The sequence below is a fragment of the Ascaphus truei genome, chromosome 4 (genome assembly GCF_040206685.1).
Source record: "Ascaphus truei isolate aAscTru1 chromosome 4, aAscTru1.hap1, whole genome shotgun sequence".
Taxonomy (NCBI): Eukaryota; Metazoa; Chordata; class Amphibia; order Anura; family Ascaphidae; genus Ascaphus; species Ascaphus truei.
In genome coordinates, this window is record NC_134486.1 from 396,919,193 (window position 1) to 396,942,570 (window position 23,378).

At 42.4% G+C, this 23,378-nt stretch overlaps 1 protein-coding gene across 1 annotated transcript in view; it reads right to left on the reverse strand.

The window, feature by feature from the left end:
* Positions 1-3,893: 3,893 nt before the first annotated feature.
* The window catches only part of SCARA5 (scavenger receptor class A member 5), a 568,875-nt gene continuing 549,390 nt past the window's right edge, over positions 3,894-23,378 (reverse strand). The window contains exon 9 of the mRNA XM_075598610.1: positions 3,894-4,367. Coding sequence (XP_075454725.1) covers positions 4,231-4,367 — 137 coding nt within the window. The 3' untranslated portion in view covers positions 3,894-4,230. The remainder of the gene's footprint in view (positions 4,368-23,378) is intronic.

Below are 23,378 nucleotides of genomic sequence, written 5' to 3' on the forward strand. Positions count from 1 at the left end.
ACATGCAAGTTACCCAACACGGGTATCATGCAGCTAGTGGAGAGACACCCCACTCCACTCAACATATTTGCACAACAGCACGAAAAACATCATTGTTGTTTGCCTGCGAATACAGTACCACAAGCTCACTACTGGAGAGTTTAATATTGCCCTGGTTTGCCAAAGGTGGACTTTGTGCTGCTGCAATATCATAGAAGACCAGTCATGTTACATCTGTAGGCTTTTCCTCTCGTATCTACCTGCATGGTAGATCTGCTTCTCAGATCTCTAATGTATTTATTTGTTTGTTATTTGACCCCACAGTGAACCAATGTATTCAGTAAATTAATGTATTCTTTGTAAACGTTTTATCCTGGCTAATTCATGGAAAATGTATCTACATTTGAAAAAAATGAAACTGTGTTTTGACTTTCCTAATTTTTACTCTTGTGGTTTCCTCAGATGTAAAATACTTGCTAATCATGTGTCTTCCATTTCACTTATTTCCCCCTTTCAAGATGCAGGAAGTCGGAGGCTATAGATGCATTACAAAGCATCAGCTTCCAATTAATAGAATTGAAGTTAATAAGAATAATAGTAGCATGTTCTTGTATAGCGCTGCTAGTTGTACATGGCGCTTTACAGAGACATTTTGCAGACACAGGTCCCTGACCCATGGAGTTTGCAATCTATGTTTTTGGTGCCTGAGGCACAGGGAGATAAAGTGACTTGCCCAAGGTCACAAGGAGCCGACACCGGGAACTAGCGAATGTCTTTACTCACTGAGCTGCTCCTTCTCCCAAGTTAAAGCTTCAATGAGAGTGATTGAGTTGCTATATAGTGAGTGTAGTGTTTAAGGCAGAGATGCGCAAACGGGGGACGCAGCGGTTGCAGGGGACCCGCACTCTTCCGCAAGGCATTTAAATTAAATGCCGGGGGGACCGCGCAAAGCCTCTGCCACCTGAATTTACAGAGGCTTCTGGATGCATCTCCATGGCAATGCAGTGTCAAATGACGCCGCGGGTCACGTGACATCACATGACCCCGTAGCGTTATTTGGTAAGGGGGGGGGGCGTGAGCACTGGGGAGACAAGGCAGAGGGGGCACAGTAATAAAAGTTAGCGCACCCCTGGTCTAAGGGACAAGTTCAATATGGCCTTTTGTTTGAAATGTCAAACCAGCAAACATATGACGCATAGTCCTGCTATAACTAGACACATTAGATTTGTGTCAATTGGATTGCCACTGGGAAAGTGACCTCAACTATACAACAACAATACAACAAAGAAGAAATGTACATCCAATATGACACATTTTTGAATTAATTACTATGTGTTTCTATATTTTTTCTTATAAGTCCGGGTCATTTAGTTAAATCCGTTGGCCAAAACATCTCCAGCCTGCAGCCACGTCACGGTAACACCCCTATCAGCAGGTCCTACACTGCCAAGTGTATGCTGGGACTTTTGTATTTCCTCCACTGCATGGAGAAAAGAGGAAACAAAACAATAATATTACCTATAGCACAGGATGCGTGCGTGACATATATGTGATGCCTATGGGCTTAATAGTGCTCCTAAATGTTATCCCACTAGGCACCACATACATGTCATGGATCCCATGCTCTTGGCTGTATCAGGGGTGCTCAACTCCAGTCTTTTAGCCCCCCCAAAAGTTAGGTTTTCAGCTTCAGCACAGGTGGCTCAATAAGAAGCTCAGTTGAAGACTGAGACTGTAATTGAGCCACCTGTGCTGGAGTTGGGACTGATTGAGCCACCTGTGCTGGAGTTGGGACTGATTGAGCCACCTGTGCTGGAGTTGGGACTGATGAGCAATCTGTGCTGAAGCTGGAGGTGGGGGGGACGGAACTGGAGCTGAGCAACCCTTGGCTATATTATTGTTTTTCTCCATGCAGTAGAAGAAATACAAAAGACACAGTATATTATAGGCAGTGTAGGACCTGCTGAGAGGCTTCACCGTGACGTGGCTGCAGGCATGAAATGTTTTGGCCAAAGAATGGACCTAAATGACCCGTACTTATAAGATGAAAATATATACAAAAAACATATACTGTAGTAATGAACTAAATAATTTCATATATTGGATGTACATTGGGGGCTTCTTTGTTTATTATAGTCATCGTAATGCTTACCATGTAGCTGAATGGATCTGACCCTTTCTATACCTTTTTTATGAAGAAATACCAATACCTTTCCTTTCCGATGTATAGCTGTGATCACAAATGTAACTCGCTGTTCACAAAAAGCACCTGAATGCAAGAAATAGGTGCGAGAGTTGCTAATCTCCAGTACGTATTAACGCACTGTGATGCCACTGACTTGAATAACAGTTAATGCAATGCAATGCAATCAGAGGTAAGTGAATCTCTCCCCATAGAGCTGTGGGCAGCACCCACAGTAAAGGAAAAACATGTAACTTTTAATCCACTACATAGAAGATATGTAAAATAAAATGCGATGGATATATAGTTGATTTGCCTTAGTATAAGACTGGAGTAGACAGAATATAAAATATGCCTTTCTGCGTTACATGCTGGATATTTCCTTTAATCTTATTATTCTTCACTGATATAGATTTGCTCAATTTTGAATAAGCTGCACTTTCCTCTAACAGGTGTCACAAAACCCTGCTCCGTTATAAGTCACTACTCACTTACTAATAATGGGTGCTTTAACAAAGCTTTGCAATCTCTCCGGCGGTGAATGGGTGAAACTTTAGCAAGATTTGTTATGGTCAAGAACAAAAAAACATTGACATACATTTACAATTCTGGCTAATACAGGACATTTAAGCAACAAGAAAACATTGTGTAACTGTGAACCTCCGCTAAGCAGCAGTATCTTATTCAGTGATTTAAATCCCACATGTAAAAAGTTGCTTTAAATGTCCTTACTTTACAGAAACAATCATTGGGACAGTCAATACAGTATATCTGTGTTTGGTTTACACTATCCAGAAATATATTTGTGTTAAAGTAGGGTTATGGTCTAAAAGTGTGATCTGTGATCATGTAGTTTAGGTGATATTAACCCAGCGCGTGCCTTCTGATGTTCTCAAGACCAGACCAGCACAACAGATCCCTAATGACACTGTGGAAACACCATGCTTTTTTAAATTGTGTTTACCACTCTTCCACAGCAGTTCAATACAACAGAGGATTTTCCCCTCCATTTGCGGGGCTGGATCATTATTCCGCCCAAGCAATCCCATAGTCACAATCCTGGAAGCCTGCGGCACTTGGCTGCTGAAATCTGCCACTTTCTTTAATAACTCTGAAAAATGTTAGCAAGACGAAGTGGGAAATGTTCCCTTACCTGTAGTCAGAAGGCAAATGTTTATTTTCTGACTGCAGGTAATTCTGTCGTTAAGTATTAGGGAGAGATTTTTTTTCTCTCTGTGAGGAAAAATACAAAAAAAAATATACATACTGTACTGTATATAAAAACCTATAAACAACACCAACGAGAACGAGCAACTACTCGTGATATCAACGTGATACAAAGCATGTATTTCCTAACAAATTAGTGGGTTATCAGTAGAAACCTTTCACGTTTAAAGCATCTTAAAAAAAATGTCAACTTATTTTTTGGGGATGATGGGAAACTTAATGGATGTGGTTAGTTAACATTTTATATAGGTGGGTAAATGTTAGAAGTGTTTCTTACTGTATGGCTAAAAACATAGGGGCAAACTGTCTGAGAGCTTGTTATTCTGCAGATTAAAAGTTTTTTTTTTACAGTTTCATAACTTACCTGTATTTGATCCTTTTTATAACACTGAATCAAAAGTGCTTTATTATATTTAATACACACCAAAAATAATCCAGTCTTTTTAGCCGAAAATCTGATTACGTCCCCATAGGCAGTGCTAAATAATTTAGTATATGATTAAACTGTTTAGAAAATATTTTTAATGGATTTTTAATGTATAGTTATCAATATAAAAGGCTTACAGTGTTATTTCTTTGGTTTCATAGAGGAACACCTGCAATGCAAGATGAAAGTGATATAATTGAGATATTGAAGTGCACATAAAAAAAAATAATCCTTCCTCGTGGTTTTTGAGGACAAGCAAAGTCTACCGAATGATCTTACAAGTAAGTCTATGTTCTTGTGCTTTGGCCCACGCGCAAAGCAAGATGTGGCCGTCTTGTCATACTGTATATCCAGATTGGAATGAGCTGCTTTTAATGGCTTCAAAAACAATGTTCTTCTGTCCTTTGTATCCAGCTCATTGTTTTATGCATTTCACTCCGGCGTCCTCCGCATGCCCGCAGTTCGTCTTGCCCCAGTTAGAGAAGCCGCACTGTAGGATAGTCTCCTCCGTCCCTTTGCAAGCAACATCGTCCATCCAGATACGCCCCACACCTGTCAAAACAAGAGAGGCGCTCATCGTTTATTGTTCACTATCATGAAGATAAACTTCACAGTCGATATTAAATAAGGTTAAGAAATGCTCTTTATTATCTTTATTAGAGTCATTGCAAATAGTTGGAAGTAAGCCTTTCTGCAGGTGACACAAACAACAGGCGGGGAAGGGGGCGGGGGTAGGGGGGAAATGGGGGTTGCAAACAGAGCAATTAATGATTTAGATAGATTAGAGGAATGGTCGTGTGCTGTAACTTCAATGTAATGCCAAAAAGGGCAGAATACAGGATTAATGGCAGGAAGATGTCAACTACGATAGAGGCAAAGGACCAGAGTCAATATTTCAGCTGACTTAAAAATAGATAAGCAGTGTAACCAAGCAATGGAAAAATCCATCAGGAAAACGAGAGGCTAGGTTGTTTAGGGTGGGGTATTAGAAGCAGAGTAAGGCTACTGTGTGGTAAGACCTCAGTTAGAGTACTGTGTTCAGTTCTGGAAACCATGGTGGTAGTTCATGAAACTGTGATACTGCCAATCAGGACACTATCATACGGAAACTCTTATAGACTGCCATTCGTTATTGCAGTTTAATGAATACCACCTTCCCGCCCCCCTCCTATCTCCAGAAGGACATACAGTACATTGAAGCTTGTGCAAAGAAGGGAAACAAAATGGTGTATGGTCTATATCAGGGATTCTCAACCGGTGAGGAGTGTCTCCCCCAGGGGGCGTATCAGGATTTCAGTGGAAGTGTACTTTGAAAAAAAAAAAACATAATCAATATTATAATATCATTTTTTATTTGGAAAGTGGGAAAAACAAAACAAAAAAACAATGATATCTCGCCGTCTACCCCAAGACAACTGAGCAGGCTCCGCGTGTCATCGAGATACCTTGGCGAAGCTGGGTTTTCTGCACTTGTGGCTATAAAAACAAAGCGGCACAGCAGATTTGATGTTGAAAGTTACTTATATTGTGCATCTCAGGGGTGCTCAAGTCCATCCTCAGGCTCCCCCATCCCCCCAAAAGGTCAGGTTTTCAGGATATCCCAGTTTCAGCACAGGTGGCTCAATCAGTGGCTCAGGCCACCTGGGATGAAGCCGAGATATCCTGAAAAACCTGACTTGTTGGGAGGGGGGGATCTTGAGGACCCCCTGAAGTTGAGCACCCCTGCTTTTTCTTGCACAGTGCCCAGAATCCAAAAGCTTGTGGCATGCACATAGTCTCACTGCTCACGTTGATAACAATTGAAGCAAATAATATAATGAAAATAAAAATTTGAAGATCTAAATAAATCTTTTTTTCTTTTAAGTTTATAAATGCTTTGATTTTGTTTTTAGTCGTGATATTTCACATTTCAAATAAAATGATTGGGGGAGGCAGGTTTGAAAGGGTGGGGGGGAGCGGGAGATTTTTATGTTTATCACGGGTTTAAAAAGGTTTAGAAACACTGGTCTACATCAAGACTACAGGACTTCAACATGTACAGAATGAAGGAGAGAAAGGAGAGGTGGGATACGATTGAAACTTTCAAATATATAAATGACTTCAACGAAGGACAGCAGTGAAGCATATTTCAGAGAAAGACAAGAACTAGATCTATCTTAATCCTTTTAACTGATTGGCAGACGAAGCCAGCCAATCAGTGAGTACAGCATCTGGTTGGCCAGTCAGGACCAACCAGGAAAAGGAAAAAGGTTTAAAACAAATATACTGTATGTAGCCTAGCCTACGGCCGCTACTTATTTTCCTGGGCTCTACCAGTGTAAGTCCTGTTAGTTGCAGGCAGTGGATGGGTTAGTTCCTTCAGAAAGGCCTTGTGTGCTATTGTAGCCTTGGATACATTTGATGTATCCAAAGTCGGGCCTAGCAACAGCCAGAAAGTGTCAGCCTCAGGGGTGGATACTGGTTGGGTCACATGCTGGATGTGATGGCCTGTCAGTAATCAGACCTACTCTGTTATGGGGCAGGGTTACAAGCACAACCCAAGGGTATAAATACTGGCACTTTCCCAAAAGTGAGTGTGTCTCTTTCCTCACCCTTTGGAGTGAGTACCAGCTATCCTGGGCTCATTCGGAGGCCACAGGAGGAGCACAATGCAGAAAGCTTGGTATGGGCCTCAAGCCCTATCAGTAATACCATCACTAGGGGAAGCAAGGAAAGTGATATACCTGCTGTAAGATCCTAAACACGCAATAAATAACATGGAAACATATCGGAGAGATTCACTGTCTTGGGCTAAAGAAAGGTGTCAAAAAAAATGCTGCAATGGCGGTTCACAGCCGTCTGTAGGGGTATATCAGAAATCAAGCATAATCAATAAAAAAAAGTTGATTTTAATGTGCACTAGACATGTACAGGTATGCCAAAAAGTAACTCTGACGCGTTTCGTCCTGCGGATGAGGATCCATGCTGACTGGAGGTGCTGCAACCCCGAATAAGGTACCCTGTAAATCCTGTCCTGTGCTCCCCACTCCAACACGGAGCACTCAGCCCTCCTGTTACCTCACAGGTACGCACCACACCGCAGTAAATATGGAGTAGCAGACCAAATCTCACTTAGGGTGGGGGTAAAGGGGCTACATGTAAAACAAAAAAAAGTTTAAAGTGAACCTACAAATAAAAATACAGTGCACTAAAGGAGGATGTAGAGTTTAAAAGAAAAACCAAGGGGAGATACCGAGCAGAGCACCCCACTTGGATGTAAATGCAGTTACCTGCCCAGTTGCCACAGCATGGGGGAACTCTGCTTATATACTAGAGAGCACCAGCGCCCGGAACAGAGCCTGGCAGTTAAGGGATGCCTCCCCAGCCGTGAACTAGAAGAAGAAGTCATACTCTCAAACTGGAGATTGGCAGGCTCTGGAGAAACGGGATGAGGTTCTACTTCACAGAAAGGGGGGTGGATTTGTGAAATAACCACCAGTCCGAACAGAGGTAGTAGTGGCTAAGACACTAAGCAACCTCAAAAATGCTTGCAATGGAAATAAGACTATCCTAAATATAAAATGAAGCCAGCGCTGTAAGGTTCTACAGACAGATTGGCAGACGAGGTGGCCCAAGTGTTTTTTTTTTTTATCTGTCGTCAAATGCTATGTCCCTGTTGAAGAATCAAGCCATACTATCTCTGAAGAATATATACTTGTGAGGCATTTATCAGCACAAGGTTTAAGAAACGAGGAGAAAATAAACCTAAACTAACGGGTAACTCAAAGGAAAGCTATTATGATAACTTTCAGAGTCTGAACAGCTAATGTACCATAGATGAGAGAATGTGAGGTTGGAACCATTGTAAACCATTTGTTAGTCAGTATAAGGTATCATAATACATAGGTTTCCTTTTATTAACGTTTTTATGATAAGGGATTAATAAGACTACACTTCTTATTTGTCTGATTAATAACTATTTGGTCTAGACTTTGTAATCAAGACTACTAAATTGAATTTCCTCGTTGACCTTTATTGTGTGCCATTTGTTTTTCTTAAGACTATATTTGTTGTCATACTTTTTCAAATGAATGGGAGTAAAGAGATGCTAAAGCTTGCCACCCTTTTGTGGATCTAGGCCAAGTAGTTCTTATTTGCCATACATTTCTGTTTCTTTGTGCTTTGCCCTACAGCTGTGAAGAGATAAAACAGAAAGCTAAGGAAAACTACACCACAGAACACTGAAATGCACAGATTTATACAAATGCCATTTTACAAATTGTAGCTTTTTATGTCACTCTGTTGGTGCTAGTAAAAGACAACATTTCTCCATAGTCACTGCTCTTTTTCTACTTAATGCAATACTTGGGTAAAATTACTTATACTTCCTTACAGAATACGTGCAAGGCGTAATCATGGATTTCACTTGCAGTGTTTATTTTTCATTGTTAAAAAAAATCAGCAAGGTCATTACAAGTCATAAAAAAAGAAAAATATTAGTTACACTACCAGTTACACGATATTTACATGTGTTTTTATTCAAATAGATGATAGATAGTCAAATAATTGAAACACAAAATACACATGTTGACCTTGTAAGCATTTTATTGAATCAGTGGGAGGGGAGGCATAGTTACATTTTATCGTTGGCTAAAGTCCCTGCATGTTCCACTGCCAACATTTCCAAAGGTTATCTGATGGGAAAGCATGGACCCTTCCAGTTAATTCTGCCTTTGGGCATTTCCATCTCCAAAATGATGTTTTGGTCTAGTTAAAGTGTTGCTTTGCCATATGGCATTGCCAAGGTATGTTCCATTTCATCAATTCAAGAAAGGCTCAATGACATTTTCAGACTGACTGTGTAATGTACCCATGATCGCATCCCTTGTTTTGGCACACATGGTTGTGGGGACTGGCATCGATATGATTTTCAACACCTTTTTTCAACTTACATTTTAGTACAGCAAGGAAAACATCAACACCCATTTGCATGCAATATATCTGTTAGATATTAATACAGAAGACTTCCAAGTGAACCAATCAGAGTTCTCTCTGCATCTGTACTACAACACTGTTATTTTCCACAAATGTGTTTCATATGCTAAACTTACAAATCGAAAACTTGGACGGTCTCCAACAGTTGCCAAGTTTAGATTATTTTTACCACCTCCCTCCTTTAACATTCAAAGCAACTATTTAGAATGTACTGTACTACATGGGTGATTCACTGACCTTTGATACGGGTTAACGTGCTGGGATTCCATGTTGGCTGCCATTCAAGTCAACGGCATAAAACATGGATCTCAGTGCGTTAAACTCTGCCCCTAGAATCCGTAATACTCTGAGGTTCTAGCCTCTATGGTGGCTTCCAGCAAAGACAATTTTGCCCCAAACTATCATAACGTTAATAAGTTAAAGTCATTAGTGAACATGATGCATTTTAAATATATGCAAAAAATGTTAATATATTGCTTAATTCAATAAGGTTCCTTTATTGAGTATGTCTCATAAACATAGACAGTGCCACAGAATGTCTCAGGTACACTTAACCCTTTCCGTGAAACTCAGGAAACTCAGCTCACGACGACTACACAGACAAATAGACAGAACACCTAAAGAGGTGTTAAACTGGAGAGGACGCAACCCACAAAGAACCTTACTAGGATCGGTGAAGAAACCTAGCACGAGTCGATGCTCCTCTTCCGGCCGCGCCACCCCTTACTCCCTTCCTACCCACCTCCTTTTTCTTTATTTCTTTATTTATTTATTTTTCTTTATTGATTTTGTGTTTGTCAATTTGAATTAATCGTACTATGTGAATTATGTTATTATCTTTATTGCTAGTCCACCCAAAACAATCCGGTCGAGTAGGGCCCGAAAAACCGGGATATGTCTCACGAGCTGACATACGGGGTACTGTCTATAGCGGAGATTAACACTAAAAATGAATGTAATGTATACTGTATTCTGTATCACTTGTTTGGAACAATGCAATAAAATCTAAGTTACAAAAAAACAAAAACCTTTCTGTGCCTTCCAGCAATCACGACCATGGGCAGCGATCATGTGGTCAGGACGGGATTACATTACATTTGGATGGAGAAGTAGTAGCAGGGGAACCTGGTTCAATTCCCGGTGTCGGCTCCTTGTGTCTTTGGGCAAGTCACTTTATCTCCCTGTGGCTCAGGCACCAAACACATAGATTGTAAGCTCCACGGGGCAGGGAACGGTGCCTGCAAAATGTCTCTGTAAAGCGCAGCGTACAACTAGCAGAGCTATACAAGAACATGCTGCTATTATTATTATTATTATTATTATTATTATTATTATTTGTCCTTCATTCAGATTGCATTCCACACTCTTGGCGAAGAGTGCAGTGGAACATGGGAAAGGAGGTAGTCATATCTACAACCCATCACAGAGGCCACTAGCATGGGATCATTAAAAGGGTTAAACCCTTTGCTACCAGGGGAACGGCAACATATTACCACTCTGGCAGCAAAAGGGTTAATCTTTCACATACAGTATGCAGGGCCTACTCATTTATGCGGCGGATCTCTCTGCTTCGACAACATGAAATGATTATAGTACTAGAAGTACCTACTTCAAGGCAGAAAATCTATACATTTGTGATATTCCCATTATGAGGAAAATGAGGAAAATTGACAAAAACTGTATTTAATATTTTGTTTTAACATAGTACGTTATGTCGCAGTCCCGTGTCACATATGCTTAGTCCACACTTTGGTTTCTAGAAGTATTTCAGCCTAAATATTTTCTGTACTCTACAATGTTACAGATTTTGCATAACATAAACTTATTGTAGAAATGTTTATCTTAAATCACTTTTAATAGCGTTGTGGTCTAATCCCGCCTGACCAGGTTTATTTTCTTTAGTTAGATTAATCTGGGAAACGCGATTTTTGGCGGAGATTGCCTAACCTTTTAGTGGACAAACAGCAACGTTTGCCAGTGATGCTGCTTTCTACCAGCTATTTCAGACCCCAATCCTGTATTGCAGAGGTAACAAACTACATCCTCAAGGGCCACCAACAGGTCAGGTTTTCAGGATATCCCTGCTTCAGTCGTTCACTGAGTTACCTGGGGCTGAAGCAGGGATATCCTGAAAACCTGACCTGTTGGTGGCCCTTGAAGACTAGAGTTGGCCACCCCTACTCTATTGGAAGATGCTGATAAATGCACAGTGCAATATGCATGTGTTTCCCAGTCATATAGTTAATGTATAATTAAACATGTGTTATCTCCTCGCCTTATTTTGAATAGAGGCCGCAAATAAAAAATGGCATCACTTCAGATCAGGCCTTAGTTTTGTAATACGCTATAAAAAGAAGCATGGATGTAATGATATATTTATTTAACAAATCTTTTGCTACGGCTGTAGCAGGAGTTATTGCACCCGCTGGCACACGCCAGCATCTGCTTCAATAGCACGGTAGCACTGCCCTTTTTTCCCCACATGGCTAGTGCTATTACAATGGCAGCTGCTCCTGCTGGCATGTTGTGTACCCCCTGTTGCAGCACGACAGCAGGAGCAATAACGGCTGCTACATCTGTACGTCTACCTTAATGAAAAGGAAATGCCCTTTCCATTTTAGCTCCACGTCACAATTGGGGGATCAGATTTCAAAGGTCAATGTATAAAACGTGTTAAAATGAAGCAGACTATGCTACATTTTCAGTGCCTACAGCACATACAGTACTATACAAAGCCAATTTACATTGTATTTAGTTGAATTGTGATTCATGTGACACACAAATAAAAAAAATCAGAAATGTAAACCCAAGTCTCCAACTCTATTCATATATCTCCATCTCTCCTCCTTCACAACTTCTCAGTTCACAAGAACTCCTTTCTTACCTGCACCCTCTGACACTACACAGCAATGTCCCCTGCCCTAAAACACACCCCTACAAATCAGCCTCACACATTCTATTTCTATCCATGCTTCTCCTCCTTGCTTCTGGGGATATCTCAATGTATTACTTCCTGGTAAAACATTTTTATAAATAAACAAATAAACAAGTTCCTCTCTGTGCATTGCTTCTTTCTCTCTCACTCTCTTCTCCTCTTTGCTATAACTGAGACTTGGCTCACTCAGACTGACTCTGCTCTGGAAGCTGCCCTCTCTTATGGTGGCCGTTCTTTTTCCCACACACTGCGCCCTAATGGCAGGGGTGGAGGTGTTGCGCTCCTGCTCTCATCTATCTGCAGCAACCGTACCCTTCCTATTCCTCCCTCTCTTGCTTTTCCCTTCTTTGAGGCTCACACTGTCAAGATGTTCTCTCCTCTGCCTGTCCACATGGCGGTCATCTATTGCCCACCTACCTCTACTCATCCCCCTTCTGTCTTTCTCTCTCCCTTTGAATCCTGGCTCTCTTTTTTTCTCTCCTCAGACTCCCCTGTACTTCTCCTTGGGGAATTCAACTGCCACATTGATGACCCCTCTCTCCCTTGCCTTCCCGCTTTCTCTCTCTAACCTCTTCTTTTGGCCTTCAACAGTGGACTGCAGCCAGCACCCACAAGGATGGCCACTACCTAGACCTTGTTTTCACTAAAAACTGTTCCCCTTCTCCACCTCCATCTACTCCTCATCTCTGCAGAGACCTCCGCTCTATTAACCTACCAGCTTTTGAGTCCACTTTACGCTCCTCCCTCTCCTCTCTCAGCTCTGCTACAGACCCTGACAACCTGGTCAGGAAATACAACTATGCCCTATCCTCCTCTCTTGATCACATGCCACGCTTTCTCTCTGCTGTTCTCGCCCCTTGAACCCCAGACCCTGGCTAAATTCCCACACGTGCATCATGTGTTCATGCACTCGTTCCTCTGAACGTGTCTGGAGGAAATCTCACACTCGCAGACTTGCTTCACTACAAATTTATGCTATCCTGTTTCAACTCTCCCCTCTCTCAAGCTAAACAAACCTACCTTTCTTCACTAATCAACACGCACAAGTCTAATCCACGCTGACTCTTTTCTGTCTTTGACTCCCTACTCAAACCACCCACTGCTGTCTGTTCTTCTTCCTCCATCTCACCTCAGGACTTTGCCGACTATTTCAAGCAAAAGATGCAATCCATACATCAGGCCATGTCCTCTGTATTCTTCTCCCATCCTACACCTATTCCTAACTCTCCTCCTGCTTCCTTGACTCTTTATGTGCTGTCACGGAGGAGGATGTGTCATTGCTGATCTCCTCTTCTCACTCTACCACCTGCCCTCTTGACCCCATTCCCTCCCATCTCCTAAAACCTCTTGCTCCTACTATAATCCCTACGCTCACACACATTTTTAACTCCTCCCTCTACTCTGGTACCCTTCCCTCTTCATTCAAACATGCAACGGTTATACCATTACTCAAAAACGGCAAGCTTTGGCCCTACCTGTCTTTCTAACTATCGACCTGTATTCCTCCTGCCTTTTGCCTCTAAACTCCTTGAACGTTGTGTATTCTTTCGCTAGCTCCATTTTCTCAACACCTATGCTCTCCTAGATCTTCTACAATCTGACTTCCGCACTGCTCACTCCACTGAAACAGCCCTCACTAAAATAACTAATGACCTCCATGGTGCCAACTATGGAGGTCATTACACTCTGGTCATATTACTTGACCTCTCTGCAGCATTTGATACTGTGGACCACCTCTTCTCTTTCATATTCTCCATACTTTTGGCATTCATAACAAAGCTCTATCCTGGATCTCCTTTACCTCTCCAATCATAATTTCAGTGTCTCTTTTGCAAACACCTCCTCCTCTTTCGATCTCTCTGTGGGGTAACCCCAGGGCTCTGTCCTTGGACTCCTCCTCTTTTCTCTTTACACACTCTCTATAGGTGACCTAATCACATCTCTTGGGTTCAAATATCACCTCTATGCTGATGACACACAAATGTACTTATCTACCCTTGACCTTACACTTACTGTACAGACTAAAGTTTCTGAATGTCTCTCTGCTACAGTATATCATCCTGGATGGCCCTCCATTGACTTAAACTTAACATGGCAAACACAGAGCTCCTCATACTTCCTCCCAAACCTGGCCCTATTTCCTCCTTCCACATTACTGTTGGAAGTACTATCATTCACCCAGTAGCACAAGCACGCTGCCTAGTGGTCACACTCGACTCCTCTCTCACTTTCTCTTCTCACATTCAAAAGGTAGCAAAAAACTGTGATTTCTTCCTCCGCAATATAACTAAGATACGCCTTTTCCTCTATTGCTCGACTGCTAAAACTCTGACACAGACCCTCATTCTCTCACCGTCTCGACTACTGTAACCTCCTGATGTCCGGCCTTCCAGTCTCTCACCTGTCTCCCCTACAATCTATCCTAATTGCTTTATTCAGAATCACTGTACTCTTTCCGAAATCTGTCTCAGCTTTGCTGAAATCCCTCTCCTGGCTTCCTATCAAATCCCGCATCATACACTCAATTCTCCTCCTCACTTTTAAAGCTTTACACTCTTCTCCTCCTCCTTACATCTCAGCCCTAATTTCAAGCTATACACCATCCCGACTCTTGCGTTCTGCTCAGGGATGTCTTCTCTCTACTCCTTTTGTTTCTAAAGTCCTCTCCCGCCTTAAACCCTTCTCGCTGACTGTCCCACACCTCTGGAATGCCCTCAATATCCGACTAGCACCCTCTCTATCCACATTTATGACCCGCCTCAAAACACACCTGATTAAGGAGCATATGAGTTGCTCCATGGCTGATAATTAACACCTCATACATAAACCTTGGCCCCTTAGAGACGCAGTTACCAGAACGCCCTCCTACTGTCTCTGTACGTTCTTCCTACCAACAAATTAGATTGTAAGCTCTTCAGAGCATGGACTCCTTTTCCTAAATGTTACTTTAATGTCTGAAGCACTTCTTCCCTTTATGTGTTATTTATATTATTTGTTATTTATGTGATTGTCACATATTACTGCTGTGAAGCGCTATGTACATTAATGGTGCTATATAAATTAAAAGAAAATGTATTTCATGGTGTGCAGCATTATACCTGTATATATTGCTATATAAATAAAGACATACATACATAAAAGGGAGTTTTTGTTAGATTTTTAAGTGTTTGTTAGTCAGTGATTTGGCCTTCACATCCTTGTTTAATTTTTATAGATATAGTAACGTAACACTTTATTCTGTCAGCGCCTTTAGCAAACATACAGAGATAATTACTGAAAGCTAGTGCAGGGGATACCTGGACAGAGTAGCAGTATGTATATCCCATAGGCTCCTACAAGATGGAACTGGATATATATATATATAGAGAGCTCAGTAGAGGGAGTCTCCTGTATGTGCATCTGACTCCAAGGGACTTCTCTATCCTAATCAATCTGTTTGGCAAAGATACTGTAAGTACCTCCTCTGGGTAAGGCCTGGGACCTCCTAGAGCAGGGGTGTGTCCCTGCCCGCTCTCTTGTTTTTAAGTATTTTTTATTAAATGCATCTCTTTTTCCAATCAATTACCAATACCTCTGAGGCATCTGCAGACGAGACCACAAGTATTCTAAAGCTTGCTTTAAACTTGCCCGGTTACATGCTGGGTACATGCTGGGTGTAACCTGGCTAGTTTAAGGCAAGTTTAAGGCATTTCTGCATTGACTAATGACCCATTAACACAGCAGGGGTCCCTGGCAGTCCCATTCAGTTTGAATGGGACTGCAACAGGACCCCCCGCTATTATCTGATGGGCCATTAGTCAATGCAGAAATGCTGGGTCTAGTTTAAGGCAAGTTTAAGGCATGTATCCAGCATGTACCTGGGTCTTTTTGGCGATTGCCAATGGTTTGTGTTAGAATAACCGTGGGCACTACAGTATGTTTTAAAACATCAAATGGCTACATTCTAATTACCATACAGTAGTATGCTATGTTTTTTTTCTTTTCATATGCTGAGACCATAAAGCGTTGTACCACGAATTTCGGCGTGGCCAGGACATTTTCACCCAAGACATTTTACGGTTGTATTTAGTAACATCCATATAATACTACCATCCTGTAACTATATTTTTTTCAGGAGTTGTTACAGTATCCCTCTGTTGCAAACGTTCCTTATCTGACTAGGGTAGTCAGCCACCAAGTATTAATTGTGTTAATTAATTCTTTTTGTGTGTATTTCCCAGTCACTTTGTATTCAATTAGTAGTAGCGCGGTACCACCCTTTTTTTCTCCACATATGAGTATAGCCTGGCCTTCGGCAGCTATTGCTAATTCTGGGCCTTTCCTCTGTCAGTCCTGTTAGAACAGGCAGTGGAAAGGTTAATTCCTTCAGTTGGCCTGTTTGTGAGTTTCAGCTCTGAAGTATTGTAGCAATATTCAGAGGCGGGCCTAAGCAACCTTTGAGCATGTTAATCCAAAGGGTGGATATGGGTTGGAACACCCCTTGATGTGTGTGTGAGCCAATCGGTATCCAGCTTTGAGTTGTAATGATTCAAAGTTAGAGACACTCCCTGAGGATATTCAAATTGAGACATGTCTCCAAAAATATAGTATGTCAGTTAGTTAGTAGGAGTAGGAGTGAAGAGATTGAAGAGAGGGGACAGAGAATCGTTCTCCCCCTCTTGCCCCACCTGCGTAAGGAGGGGGAGGAAGTTAAGCTGCCATGAGCAGAAATGCAGAGAGCATATCAGCCTATGATGTTCTGCTGTATGCTGTGTATGCTGCTCTGAATAAAGAACCACAGAAAGAAGCTGCTGTGTGTGTATCACTGTTCCTGGTGTGAGGAGAATGGAGTGTCAGTGGGGGTCTCTCCTCTGGAGACCCCAGGGGATCCCTACTGGCTGGAGGCACTGCACCACCGAGAGAGAGCAAGGTAACCTCCCCACAACACCTCCTGTCCCTGTCCTGGGTTCTCCCCACAACACCGCGGAGCCCTCAGCCCTCCTGTTTACCAGCAGATCACAGCACCCAGACCACTCAGAGTGACCAGGAGTGTACCCCCCAATCTCATGTCAGGTGGGGTACCATAGAAGGGTTACATAATCTTCAACAAACCTTGCAAAAGATGGTGATTTTAACAACTATGAAAAACATAAACGCAGGTTCTTTTTCCCAATTCAGTGATTTTTTTGGCTCATCCAAGAGACAGTAATTTGACTAATCTAAATGATTTGCAAACCTCTGCTTTCAATTCTTATGTTTTTCTTGCTCTTACCTCTAACTTTGAGCCATTTACAGTATTTGCCAGTGGCTTTCCTCTCTTTTGCTTTTTTTCTGCAAACACTTCAAACAGTTTCTTAAAATGTTCTTCCATCCTCCCAAAAAATTATTCCTCTGCAGTTTTTTTTAACAGTTGCTTTTTCATACTCTCGTCGCTAATCTTCTTTCCACTCATTCTCTGGGAAATACTTACGTAGCTCTCATCTAATCCCTCTCACCTATTGGGGTCTATTCAGGTAGGTTCGATAAAATCATTGCCATATTGAACATTTTTGGCATGACCTACCCCATGTTCTGATGTTTGTCAGTGTCTTTAACTTTGCCTTTTTCTAAGTTCTGCCCGTGCGATCGTGCTGCAGTCTGAACCACATTAATTTCAGCCTCGGAAACCCCTCGCTTCCCAAGTTACAGACCCCGGTATAGGGTGCTGGTAACTCTGCAAAGTTGAAATGTCCCAGTCACATAAAACGAGAGATTTAAACCCTCCAGGGAGATACCAGCACTCAATAACGGGGCCTGTAACTCGGAAAGCAGGGGGTCCCCATGGCTGAAATTAATGTGGTTCAGCTCCGGAAACCCCCTGCTTCAATTCTGTGTTATTAAAATACAATAAAAACAGCTTCTAGTGACTAGCTACTAAGGTAATGAAGGGTTCAAACCTGAATCTCATCCTGGGAGTACCCACGTAGCCCCACCCCCTCCCAACACTGCCCACAATTTTCAATTTGGCCCAGTGTCTGAAGAGGAGATTACACAAGCGCTCCTCAAATTAAAACTAAGCAGCCAATGTGGACCTGACTTACTACAATCTAGGTTCCTACGACTTGGTGCCCCAGCCATTGCCAAACCAATTTCTTCCATAGTCAACTCTATCCTGTCTGCAGGCCATATCCCTAAGACCTGGAAAACTACCAGAGTTGTCCCAATCTTCAAAAGTGGGGACAAAAACACTGTCTCAAACTACAGGCCAATCTCACTTATCCCAATTCTATCCAAAGTCATGGAAAAATGTGTCCACTCCCAATTAAGCGATTACTATACCAAGACAAATTTCCCTAGCCAATTCCAATATGGCTTTCGCCCCAAACACTCCACCGTAACTACCCTGCTAAAAGTTTGCAATGAAATCCAGTGTGGAATGGAACGGGGACAACTCACTGGTGCAGTATTCCTAGATTTTGCAAAGGCTTTTGATACAGTTGATCATGCTATCCTGCTTAACAAACTCCAGAGCTCTGGAATAGGGAAGCATACTTTAAACTGGTTTCAGTCCTACCTATCAAGTAGATCCCAACATGTGTCCATCTCAGGCTCTAACTCCAACCCCATGGATATCACCTGTGATGTCCCGCAAGGCTCTGGTCTGGGGCCCCTACTCTTCTCAGTGTTCATTAATGATCTTCCCACAGCTTGTAAGGAAGCCTCAATATGCAGATACACAATCCTATATGCACACAGCCATAGCCTCTCTGACCTTCAACACATACTTCAGTCTGACTTATTGAGACTCGAAAAATGGATTTCCCAAAACAAACTGTTTTTAAACACTGACAAGACTACATTTTTAAAGCTTCCAGCGACTGAGCTCCAGATTACAACCAACGCTAACACCACGCTAACCCCTGTCACTAGTTTTAAATACTTGGGCATATGGATTGACTCCCACTTAACATTCGGGATGCACATTGATACCCTGACAACCAAGACCTACAGTATGCCAAACTAGGGGTACTTTACAGGAACAAATCCTCCCTAAGTCTCCTGGCGCACAGCAGATGCTAATGCCAATTATTGACTATGGAGACATAGTATATGGCTCGGCACCTCAAACCCACTTTAGCAAACTTGACACCCTCTACAATTCAATTTGTCGTTTTGTTCTCCAATGCAACTACAACACACATCACTGCGAAATGCTCAAAGAACTAGATTGGTCATCACTAGAGTCTAGGCGCAAAGTTCACCTTTCCTGTTTTGCCTTTAAATACTTTCTGGGCAAGCTACCCAGCTATCTGAACAAGCTCCTCACCCCTACCAAATGCAGCACCTATCACCTGAGATCAGACTCCAAAAGACTGTTCATGGTCCCAAGGCTCAACATGGCATCCGGCCGCTCTTGCTTCTCTTACCGTGAACCCCAAAACTGGAACAACCTACCAGAGGCTCTCACATCCACCACTAGTTTAAGTTCTTTCAAAACTAAGGCTGTCTCACATTTTAATCTGGTCTGTAACTGTTTCATATATATATAATATATATTTTCTTTAACTGTACATGCAATGTCTTGTATATAATGTATACCCTGTTCATTTATGTAACTGTATTTGTAACCATGTATTATTTGTCTTAACTCTGTGCCCAGGACATACATGAAAACGAGAGGTAACTCTCAATGTATTACTTCCTGGTAAAATATTTTATAAATAAAGAAATAAATAAAACTTGCTCGAAAGGGCTCTTACCAGTCGATAAGTCACTTATCGGAGTTTACTGAACAGGCCCCTCAGTCGCTTTTCATTCATTCTGGATTTCTACTCTTTTCCTTACATTATATCGCTAAATAAACAGACATCATTCAGAAATGTGTAATTAGGGCATCGATTAGAGCAGGGGCGGCCAACTGCAGTCCTCAAGGGCCACCAACAGCTGAGGTTTTCAGGATATCCCTGCTTCAGCACAGGTGTTGAACCTGTGTTGAAGCTGGGATATCCTGACAACCTGACCTGTTGATAGCCCTTGAGGACTGCAGTTGGCCGCCCCTGAGTTTGAGTATCTCTGATTCGCACTTTGCAACCCTTCCTGTGAGCATTTCAGTCCAGAACAAAATGATTATTACTGTACATTGTATTTCAAATAAACTAACGAGCCTATATACTGATATAAGTTTTTTTTTTACAGCAATAAAGGGTTATGCATTCTATAATAAATGCATTGACACCACGGCTACGCTTATAGTGCTGGCGCCGGCGACGCAACGGCAACGGCGACGTCAGACTGTGGTCGCTGGAAAAATCAAATTTAGGTGACTTCCAGCTATCGCAATCAAGGCTTCGCTCCGTTGCGCCGCGCTTACTATAAGCGCATGCGAGGGTGGCAATGCATTTGTTTTGACGCAATGTCGCGGTGCCGGCACTATAAGCGCAGCCTTAGAAACATACATGCCATAAGCTGCTTTCAGCGTCTATTTAATGGCAACATAAGGCTGAGATTATATTCAGCGCGGTGGTGCTGATGCACGAGCGAGAAACACAAACAGCATGCTCCCTATGCGGCCGCTCCTAGTGCGCGCACGACGGAGCGACGGCGGGACCGCGTTTCGAAAAGACCAACAATTTGTCTTTTCAAGCGCGGTGGCGTGACGTCACGCGAACGGTTCAGCCAATGAGGGCTAACCAGCTTCGTGATGCGTCCGCCGCGCCTCCCATCGCCTCCACAATCTCCTGCAGCCAAGTTCACAGACCGCTGGAGCTGCAGGCGTGCGCGAGGATATGCGGCTCAGCGTGCGCGAGGATATGCGGCTCAGCGTGCGCGAGGATATGCGGCTCAGCGTGCGCGAGGATATGCGGCCCAGCGTGCGCGAGGATATGCGGCCCAGCGTGCGCGAGGATATGCGGCTCAGCGTGCGCGAGGATATGCGGCTCAGCGTGCGCGAGGATATGCGGCCCAGCGTGCGCGAGGATATGCGGCTCTGCGTGCGCGAGGATATGCGGCTCAGCGTGCGCGAGGATATGCGGCTCAGCGTGCGCGAGGATATGCGGCTCAGCGTGCGCGAGGATATGCGGCTCAGCGTGCGCGAGGATATGCGGCTCAGCGTGCGCGAGGATATGCGGACCAGCGTGCGCGAGGATATGCGGCCCAGCGTGCGCGAGGATATGCGGCCCAGCGTGCGCGAGGATATGCGGCCCAGCGTGCGCGAGGATATGCGGACCAGCGTGCGCGAGGATATGCGGCTCAGCGTGCGCGAGGATATGCGGCTCAGCGTGCGCGAGCAAGGAAGGACTGTAATCTTAGTCAAAGTCTTTTCAGTAACCTGGTACATCTGGACCTCTAAACTCAAATAACACAATCACCGTGTCCTTTGCTGGAGCGGGTTGTGAAGGAGCGAGCCCTGCGGGCAGCTATTGGCTCTGCCTTCTCTAGGTATTTGCTGCCTAATAATTAGAGTAGTTATAGCATTTTAGTTTTCCACGATTATTCCCTCATTACATATGGAAGAAAAAATAGCCAAGCCACAAAATACAATCAGATTTGTCTAAAATGGCAACAGCATAAATAACAATGTGATGATCACAATAGGCAGCACAAAGCGGTGTGTCAAAAAGTAATATCAATAAAAAAGTATTTGTAAAAAGTGAATATGACATGTTACACCATTAATTTTACTAGACATAGGGTGTACTTACAGGAGCTTTGAATGGAGCGAACTGCCATGAAACGGATGTTTAGAGAGTCCTATTGAACATCTGTAAGTGGCTATGGGGGAGATTTACTAACCTCCAATGCAGGTTATAGCTCTGCATCCCTGCGTTAAAGGTCATTTAAGTCAATTGCAGTGAATGCAGGGTTGCGATACGATAACGGATCAGAGGTGAGGGAATCCTATCGTATGTATCATGGTGATGTCGACCTCTTCTGTTTGCTAGCTTGCAATCTGAGAGCTGGTTCTAGTACAGTAGGTGCTATGGCAGTCACTATATTATAATAAAAAGTTCACATTGCTGTATCAAGTACGTTCTTTTCCTCCTGCCCTGTGCATCAAAGTGCTCTGAGAAGTCTGGCTCGGTGGAAACGCCTTTTACCAATGGTTTCCTTCAAATCTAAGACAAGAGGTTAACCATTTCCATGTCACGCACATTCTGCAGACCATGGGGTCACTGGTGTAGCAATTGGATGGCTCCCCAATAACTTTCTAACTGCGTCCGCAGATCACTGAGAGCTGATCTCTCCTAAATTCTTACCCAAAAAAAAGTCTGACACTGAAACCCATACGGGCACATTTAAGGTTAAGAATTAGATTGCAAGCTCTCCGGGGCAGGGATTTCCTTTCCTGTTGTCTGATCTTATTTGTTGCACTTATTGTACTATAATTACCTGTAATGTATTGTCTCTCTTGTAAAGCATTACTGTAAGTACTGCTGTAGGCGCTATATAAATAAAAATATACATACAGTACAAGAAGAGTCTTACATTTGGTTCAGAAGCAGGCAGGTTTTTTTTAATTTTTTATTTACAGGAGCTTTTTACATCCTCTCCCCCAGAGCCAAAAATAAATTGATGTAAAACTGACATTTTTAAGAAACGTAATTCAATTTAGAATCATCCTATGACTTTCAGGAGCAAGTAGTGAGCGCAAATGATGACATTTCATTCATTACTTGAAAGGGATACTTGCGGTGCCGGCAATATTAGTTTCAATTATTCCCATATGATTGGTTCATGATAACACATAACTCAACTTTACCCCACACACTTAAATAATCCAAATAATTGTAACCTTATCTAAATTGGTTTCAGGGTCATACTTCATGCTTGCATACTGGGTTTGTTTTGGAAGGGGAATGCTACTTAAAAAAAAAAAAAGTTATTTAAAATTGTGGTTTCCAGCTGGGAAATTGTATTTTCTTTAGAATATTTGCCTAACTTGCTACATGAACCTTAGTCGGAGCAAGTACAGTATACCTGAGCCCCATTCATGTTACAGCAACAATATTAAAGGTACATTGATATATATGCTAAAGAAAATAATCACTTGTTTCTCCTGAGGGTCTATATTTGCTGCTTTTATTAATGAAAATACAGGGTAATAATTAATTACCAAAGAGAAAGCGTGTCTATTAAGCATAAACCCCTCATATCCTTACTGTGCATGCAATGTCTTGTATATAACGTATAACCCTGCTTACTTAATGTAACTATGTATTTATAACCGTGTATCTGTCATCATAACTCTGTGCCCAGGACATACTTGAAAATGAGAGGTAACTCTCAATGTATTAATTCCTGGAAAAATGTTTTATAAATAAATTAAATAAAATAAATATGCCATGTGTTGCTCTGACAATGCAGTGGTTAAGAAGACTATGGTACCAAACGGAAAAAAAAGATGATATTTTCTACAACACCGTCCTCTAAATATTAGGATAGAGAAAAGAAACATCGTGGGAGTATCTAGCTTCATTGTTCCCCGGATCCTTGGAATTACTGCTTTAATACAAACTCCAACGAAAGAAGTCATAGGAGGCAACACAAGAAAATGATAAAATCGACATACAGATGTTGTCTGGTTTATTGCACCCGCTGATGTTTTATTGTCAGTGGCATAACTACAGTTTTTGGGCCCATCTTCAAACATTTTTAAAAGCCCCCCCCCCCCTCTCCTGTGTCACTCTCTCCCCCCT